The sequence below is a fragment of the Manihot esculenta genome, chromosome 1 (assembly GCF_001659605.2).
Source record: "Manihot esculenta cultivar AM560-2 chromosome 1, M.esculenta_v8, whole genome shotgun sequence".
NCBI classification, from domain to species: Eukaryota; Viridiplantae; Streptophyta; class Magnoliopsida; order Malpighiales; family Euphorbiaceae; genus Manihot; species Manihot esculenta.
The window spans coordinates 32,305,676-32,314,330 of record NC_035161.2 but is presented as its reverse complement, the minus strand read 5'-3'; the positions used below and the strand labels follow the sequence as shown (position 1 = coordinate 32,314,330).

Below are 8,655 nucleotides of genomic sequence, written 5' to 3'. Positions count from 1 at the left end.
TTTTTACTTTTAGTTATTGTTGAATTGCGAATGATATGAAGGGATTCCATTGGTTTAATCCACAGCCACATGATAGATAGACTAAAATTTCCAGCATACTGTTCACTCTCAAAATCCCAGTTGATAATATACACAGCACATCATATTCAACGTACAGGCTTGGAAAATATGAAATCCTTCAACAGAGATATTGGGATAGATCTTCCTGGTTCTGCAGATCCCAGATAACCACTCTCCCATCTAATCCTGTTAAGGTAAAAATGTGCGTCATTGATGAATGCATATGCAAATAAATCGATTTGGTTCAAACAACTAATTGATATTTTTCTTCACTCACCTGATGTGCTGAAGCGCGTAGTTCTAGAACTGCTCACCTCCCCAAGAGACGCAATACAACTGTAGTTCCAGGAAACATAGTATCATTATCTTATAGAGGGGTTATTTGAACCTAAGGACTACGATTTCACAAACATGATGGGTCATGTTCAGCAAAATAATAGGAAGAAAAGTAATAGAGCAGTTTAAGGGACAAAGTACTTGATGCAGTTCTCATGAATGACACCACGGGATCTTGAAGGATCAGTGCCATCGTTGCTCGCACCAATCTTTGATTGGCCATAAAACTTTCCAAATGCCTCAGAAAACTGGTGGTGTGCAAAAAAACAATATATAAATAAATAAATCTAATGTTAAAAGCATTGGCACTGCAAAAGCACTCAAAATGCTGGGAAGGAGAAAATAACGAAAAGAAAATCTAAATGGAAACTGATGTTTTTACATTCATCTGAAGCAGTGATTGCATTAACATCATAAGTCCTCCTTCCAAGATTGAGCATTGTGAATGCCCTTAATCGCTTCCGTTGTAAAAATGTAAAATTTGAGAATTAATGTTCAAGCACTTTGTGTCATTATCCCTATATCCTTGTTGGTTGAACTCAGGAACAAGTTTATGATGCAGCACCTTCTTATATAAATTAATCCATTTTTGCAACTTGCGACCCCCTTCATCCCATTAAAAATTTAAAATATGCTTATTTTTCATTTTTATTTGTCTCAAATTACATGCCATTTTCCTTTTTAAGATGATAATTTATTCATTAGCTTCCTAATATACTCTATTTAATATGCATTGGAAAAGTAAAATTTATTAGTTCTAAGAATAATTTTATAATGTACAATATGAATGAAAGGCATATTAGGAACGACCTACTATATTTCTTAATCCATGCGAAAATAATTATATGTTTATTTTTGTAGAACAGAGGGAGTATTATTTATACCTATCTAAACTGGAATGCTTTTAAAAATTTCAGAAGCGGCACAATTTTTATATTTTCCATACTTTTTACAATCTAGCAATCCATTTCACAACTATGCACAGGGAAAATTATGAAAAACATCAGAAGTTCAAATCAAATATCCCATGGGAGCAACAAATTTGCTATAAACATAATCCACTGTACCTGCGAACCATACTTTGACCCTGAAAATGACAATTTCCTTTCACCAAGAAACCTGACAAAGCTCCTGAAAGAAATCAAGATAAAACCAAAGATATCACTTCGCTAATCTAGCAGTTCCTCACTCAAGAAGACCAGCTAGCTTATTCACAGTCACCAGGGACGTGGTAAAAGTTCTCTCCTGTGAACAAATTCCTAGATTTATGAATATGGGAGAAACTAGTCAAGCTGCAAACTATCAACTTCCGAGAACCCGTCAATGTTCTACGCATCCAACGTGCAAATAAATGCATGCAAATACACATCAGGTCTATACGAAACTGTTCTTTACAAGAAGAGCACCAATCATCCTACATCACACTATACGAAAGAGAATGAAAATCTACAACCAGCGAAAGAATTCAACTTTCAAAAAGAGCACAAATTATTATTACACATGCAATGAAACAAATGACTGTAAATATATATTGTTTTGATATGTCTACAAAAACAACCAAGTTAACACCTAATATCTGTTAATAGAGCTGGCCAACAAGTCTAACATGCAAAAATAAAAAAATAAAAGGATGCAAGTTTAAGTCCGACCTCAATTAACCTCCTTCCTCCAATACTAGGTACTTGGAAAACATTAGTTATTTTGTATGTTTTACATACCATATTCCTCTTTCATCAGCTCCAAAAACCATTGGGTTGCAATCAAATCCCACACCTATGACCATTTTCTCAGAAACAAATAAGATCTGGAAACAAGCAATCCGTAATCACAGTTCATAAATGAACATGAAGTTAGCAGAAATGATTGAGAAAACAACTACAAACTTAAAAGAATAATAAGAGCGGACGCTGACCCACATCACGAAGAGGTAAATCGCGAAATGCAACATTTTGGGCTAGTGGGGAAGGACCAACATCATCAACAAAGTAAATCATAGAATTATGACCTGTAAAATAGAACAAATGACAGATACACAAGGAAAAGCAAGCTCCAATCAATTTCAACATATTTGATACCCCTAAAGTTTATATGCCTAGAAGCTTCTAGATGAATAAGCACATTCAAATCAAGCAAAGATAAGCTTCTTATTAATTTCATGCAGCAAACACTAGTTAAAGCCAATTTTCAAAGCATAAGTATACAAATTTCCATAAAATTTTCTGCCAGATGGAATTTATTTAGATTTAATGAATAAAACTAATAAGACTACTAATAATGCATAGCAAGACTGTGAATCCAAAAACTTTAACTTTGCAAGTGACATACAGCAGAGAGATATTTCTGACCTACATAAGCTAATGTATTGCCGCTTGGTGACCACTTAACACCAAATGCCCAGGAAAATGAGAGATCAAGCTGAATAATTTGCTGTTTCAATAGAAAATTAGAGGGGGAAAAATTAATGCCATGTAGCATCAATAAAATGAAAAAGGAGTAAACAAATATATAACAAAACATTACTATCTAATCAGGGACCAAACATTTCAGAACAAGGGAAAATTACAAAAAGCTCACAGAACATGCATAATTGCACTTCCAAATGCCAAAACAAAGGTTCACATTGAAGTTTTTATAGCCTTATGTTTCCTGCCAGAACAAATCAAGCTTATATTTTTTGCATGACATTTTGCATTGTACCTTGCAAAAGAAAAACATGTCAAAGATAGAAGAAAATTTCTAGTTTACAGAATATAGCACTACACTGAAAAGCTCGCAATATTAAACATAGCAGCCCCCAGAATCATTTTGTAACAGTTGCATGAATTTTCACATCAGGTCCGGCAGAGAGGAAATATAACTGGTACCTGACTAGAATGTTATACTTGATAACTCATACAAGCATTTCCATTTCATGGTATTCGCATGGATTAATTATGGTATTCGCATGAATTTAGTAATGCCCAAAACTTTGGAAGTAAAGGCTACTTTTGTAATTTAGAAGAACTAACCTTGATTTCCTAGCATTCTCTCCTACTTGAGTGAATGTTACAAATACCCTAATTTCTCTCTAGTGCTGTCCTTTTCCCTCCTTTCTGTACCGAGACACAAGTTCAACTTCTCTTAATTGCCACTCCTCCCTCTTCCAGCAAACAAATAAGTCGCGCAGATCTATTTGGGAGCACTGGCCAATCTACCACATCCATACAGGTATAGCAGGTTCCAATCTTGTAAAAGGAAGGCTTCAATGAGTAATATTAGTCCATGGCTCCACACATTTCTGAGGTTCGTTTATCATGAAGATAAGATCTTCCACTGACAAGCCACCATTACAAGACTAATGTATAACTCTCCACTTAGGTCACCTTGAAACCTTGAGGGAAGTAAAGTGCTTTTTCTGACTTTATTCTTTTTCATTCTTTTTGGAATTTTCCTCACAGCTATTAAACATCAATATCCATGCCTGTGGTCTAACTAAAGTAGGTCCTGGAAGGAAGAATTCAAAGAGGATCCTAATCTTCAGCATTTTTACATGAAGTAGCTACCTTAAAAACTCAAACCTACATCCTTATGAGTGCAAGCCTGTAACTTTTAGTATTTCGCTAAATTACAGCCAAGCCCATCATACCCAAAATGTCAATATATAACCTAAGAACCTATCAGGGCATCCCTCAAAAGAGTTATAAAAACCCATAAAGGAACCAGTTGGAGACCTTAAGTGGACCTATAAAGACCATAATCAAACTTTAGAGAAAATACTATTACATTACAGCCAAATTCATAATTACAATAGAAAATTCTAGTTTCCAAAACTTTTGCTGACAAGTTCTTCAATGTAATTTTGTTCATAAAGTAGATTCTCTTGCATGAGGAAGCAGTAAAAATCAAACCTCTCCAAATTTTGAGTCTGAAGAAGAGCCTGCTTTTGAGTCCCTGGATATGGGTAAAGGTAATCACATATAGATAAGTGCTAGATAACAGAAAATAAAACACAAAAATGAATGAAGTAGTAATGATCCAAAACTAGGTTAAACATACCTTGTATCAACACCTTTTATAAAGGTGGAAAAAACTCGACATTTTCCATCAGTAGATGTTGTCGCAAGAAGGATCTGTAGTTATTGGCACATAATTTTTAAAAAAAAAATAGAGGAAAAGGTGTTATATGTATGTTTCTAGGACTAGTGTCTCTAGCTCCTTATGGCTCTATGAGTGCGTGTGATGGTTTTAAATAATAGATGTAATGGTCATCATCTACAGGTTTCTTGAAGGGGCTGTTTCCCTTTACCGGCTACCTAACCGTCACAGCCATTATTTTCCATTAATTGTAAAGCATTACTTAATAATTCAGCTGAAAAAATCACATGGCAGCAGTGTTTTCTTCACATTCCTTACAGACACATTCCTTACTGTCTGCATGTTCCAACATTCCAGTCACTGTTTTCATATTTAAGACACAATCTGACCTTTGCAAAAACCAGGTACAAAACATGCAAATAAATATGGCAATTAAGAAGAACTGCCTGTAGCTGCATAGTAAGTTTGAACAAAGATCTAAGAATGCATCAACTTCTTTACAGCATTACAACAATGAAAAAGACATAGACAAAACTAACATCATTAGGGTGCCAAGCAACGCTTGTTACAGACGAATCATGTCTCTTCCTGATGAGTTTACTGACCCACCTGTAGAAATGCACAATTAAGCAAGGAAAGATCAACCAAAATTAGAAGTTTTTACAAACTACCTTCATGATATAATTATAAGTAATCAAGATGTTTAACGCAAATTAAATGTCACTAATGTCAATTTAAACAATTTAAGTAGGTAAAACCAAAATGATGAAGAATTTTTCTTAACAATTAAAGCAGAGGCATAGTAATAAAGGGCAGAAAATTAGTTGACCATTTAATTGAGCTCCTTCATGTCAACATTATTAATATTTTCAGGTACATTCACATAATGAAGTTTGGGCTAGGAGACAAACTGCATATTCATTAATAATCCAAGCTTCAAGTTGCACAAGAGTAATATACGGGCTAAAGTGAGTAATTTCTTCCTTAAAAGAACTCAAGCAAATATATGAGTAATCAGAATCAAAATTCAAAATATATAAACCCAAAATAAGAAGAGAAAGATACAAATTATGTAGTAATTAGTAATTACCAATTGTTGTCTTGTTCATAGTAACATATACACACAGTTTTAGCTCCACTTCCAACAGCAAACTTATTCTCTGGGAACAGAACAAGAAAACAATAAATCCTGCTTGAAAGTATATTCCTTTTGCAGTTGCCGTAACAAGACAAAGAAACCTAGAAATAATCCATATGCACAAAGAAGGCATACACTATAAACAATAATGTGGATATTGGCATAGATATTCACCATGACTGCTAGGTGTGATCAATACAACTCCTAAAGCCTAGATACAGGAAACTTTCAATAGCAACATATATATTTCTCCAAAGTACGGCACTCTATGAGTATTAGATCATGAAACCAAGGAACACAGGCATAAAGTTCATAGCATTCCTCAGACAAATAAAAGAAGTGAAAATATGTAAAACATTCCATTTTCATTTTATTATTATTTTTTTGGTCATATTGATGCTTATATATCTATAGGCTTTATCAATATAACATAGATGCATAGGACTCACAATAAATACAAATCGTATCAACCTTTGATCAAGAAATAAATTCACAACTTAGGCGGCCAGCTCCAACTATGACTTTGTGGATAAAACAACTAAGCAACATAAAAGATCAACATGAGGACACAACGTTTCAAGAAAGTTATTAAAAGGTTACATATAGAAACTTTAGTCACAAAAGACAAAATGAAAACCTTAACTCAAAAAAAAATATTATGTTTCAGTACCTCTTGGACTCCATTGCACACAAAGTGCAGCACGGTTAAGCCTGAGTATAACAAGGGTTGGTACCCATTCTGGCCCTTCTTGGTTCCATACATATCTTGAAAGGATGCAATGCATTCAGTCAACAAGAATACATCAAAAAGAGAAAGGAAACATGTTTAGAAACAGTAGTCTCACTCTCAAGTCAGTGCACACGAGCACATGTGAGAAAGAGACAAAAAGGGGAATCTCCAAAATAATGATAAAAGTTTATTTTTCCCCATTTTTGCTAAAGAAAAAAAAATGTAAGAAAATCAAGCAAATGGGTCCTTACGAATTTCGATCATGAGATGCAGTAACAATTCTGTTTGATCTTGCACTCCAATCTATCCCAGAGACAATTTGATCATGCTGAGACAAACATGAACGGCAAAAAGTTTTGAGATAAATGTAGCTAAGATAGATAAACACTCCCTCATGGTTAGATAAGGAAATGAGAACAACCACTAAATCTGAATCATTCGCTCACACACTGCAGAAGGACAAAAGTGTTGAATCGTGGTGGGAACTTGGTGATAAAGAAAAAAGTAAGATGGTTTCAGTAAAAGTTAAACTAAATACTGAAGCACATATTTATCCAAGTGAACAAAAATAGACAGATAAATAAATAAGAAAGCTACTACCTACTGAAGCATTCGTTGCAATAAAAAGAATCATAGAACACATAATAATATTCAGATTATACAGGCATTACAACACAAAAGAAAGGGTGTTCCAATGTCCGATGCATGAGGCTTTGAACATTGTGTATTTGAGGGCGGTTTAGATTTAGCCTTGCCCTTGAATTGCAAGGAACCATTCCATGATTTGAATCCATGTCCCAGTCAGAACAAATTAACCAAAACTTTGTACCAATGCTCACTCCCCTAGGTAATTGGGACATCAAGTGAAGAGATATTCTAAATGAGTAGTCCAACATCTACGAGTTTGTAATAAAGCAAACTCTATAGCGCAATTAAATGTTCATTTCATTACATAATGCAAAAACTGTCAATGAAGTGTATGTCTATGTACGCATAAAATAAGGATCGAGAAAGAAAAGTACCTTTTGGAGGACATGTACTCTTTCCCATTTGTCTTGGGACAACTTATAAATGTGAACTTCATTGCTATTGGGACAAAGTGCAATCACTGCAAATTGAATGGAGATAGTCACCACTCAAGAAAATCATTTCGATAGATAGGGATTTGAAAAGAATGAGCATTTGAACGACAACGTGTGGTGTTTTAATGATGTTACACTCGAAATACAAACCCAAAATCTTTTATTTTTTAATGCAACCTATCGAAAAGAACCCTCAGACAAACAAGTATAAGTAAATGTAACAACAGACCTCTTTATTCGAGCAACGAACAAAGAATATGTCCGAAATCAGTCCTTAATCAAAAACACAAGATTCGAATTCTTTTTCCCACATTTTCCAAGAAATCAAACATAAAGAAAGAAATCATTAATGGAAGATGAAAAGAAGAAGAAAAGGAAAGTTAGTTACTAGAGTGATCGGGACTCCAAGCGTGGCAAGTTATGCACTGGGCCAACTGGTGAACTGCGATGGCCGCCATTTCTAGCACTTCCGCTCTGCAGAGAAGTTAAAAGCTGTTGATCACTTCACAACCATAAATTTTATTCTGGAACTGAATCTTTGTTGTTCTTGGAAGGCAACCTCAAACTTTCGCAATTTTCAGATCCAAAATGACCAGGCACACACTGTTTTTGTTTCTGTTCATCTGTTGTCGTTTGGTCTAAATGCTTTTTTATTCCTTTAAATACTTTATTGGTAACTCCTATAATTAAAAGGGAAAATTAATTTTATTTTTTTAAGATTTAGACAATGTTTTTAATATCATTTTTAAAATTTTAAAAATGATTTTTTTAAAATAATATTTTTTCTTAAAAATAACATAATTATTCATAAATATTATTTTTTTAATTTATATTTTTTAGGCTCCCACTGAAAAATGCAAGATTTCAAAAAAAATCCAACAAATAATTTTATAAATAGTTCCAAAATACATTAAATTTATAAATTATTTTAAAATTAAATTATTTAAATACTAAATCCAAATAGCTAACTCTGTTAGATATATATGCACGCATGTATGTGTAAACAAATAACCTCAAAGTAATACCAAATTTATAATTAAAACTTGATTTTACTGGTAAAATCCTCATTCACATGAGATCAGCCACACATCACTAACTTAAGGAAAAAAAACATTTAAAGTTAAGTGTTGTGAATAAAAATTAACATAGAAATTCAGTTTAACTAACAGACGGGTTGATATCGGTTCGGTTCAAATTTTCGGGTTGAGTCATTCGGGTTCAGGTTTTGTTTTTCA

The 8,655-nt window shown here is 33.7% G+C and overlaps 1 protein-coding gene across 1 annotated transcript; it reads right to left on the bottom strand.

The window, feature by feature from the left end:
* LOC110600625 (actin-related protein 2/3 complex subunit 1A) lies at positions 1-8,063 on the bottom strand. Its single transcript, XM_021737498.2, has 16 exons — positions 7,980-8,063; positions 7,809-7,894; positions 7,361-7,446; positions 6,590-6,666; positions 6,279-6,373; positions 5,561-5,630; positions 5,010-5,079; positions 4,432-4,505; positions 4,284-4,326; positions 2,742-2,823; positions 2,313-2,401; positions 2,115-2,200; positions 1,464-1,527; positions 538-644; positions 338-396; positions 1-246 (listed from the first exon to the last, which is right to left on the bottom strand). The coding sequence occupies exons 2-16, from the start codon at positions 7,876-7,878 to the stop codon at positions 179-181; spliced, it is 1,140 nt and encodes a 379-aa protein (XP_021593190.1). The 5' UTR covers positions 7,879-7,894; positions 7,980-8,063; the 3' UTR covers positions 1-178.
* Between the last annotated feature and the right edge of the window lie 592 nt (positions 8,064-8,655).

What these genes read in the sequence shown, in the direction of transcription:
- LOC110600625 (XM_021737498.2), bottom strand. Translation starts at nt 7,878, where the DNA reads ATGGCGGCCATCGCAGTTCACCAGTTGGCCCAGTGCATAACTTGCCAC. An exon ending in ATAAAAGGTGTTGATACAAG is followed by an intron (nt 4,327 to 4,431) that starts GTATGTTTAACC and finishes ACCCATATCCAG; the next exon opens with GGACTCAAAAGCAGGCTCTT. An exon ending in CAATACATTAGCTTATGTAG is followed by an intron (nt 2,402 to 2,741) that starts GTCAGAAATATC and finishes TCTATTTTACAG; the next exon opens with GTCATAATTCTATGATTTAC.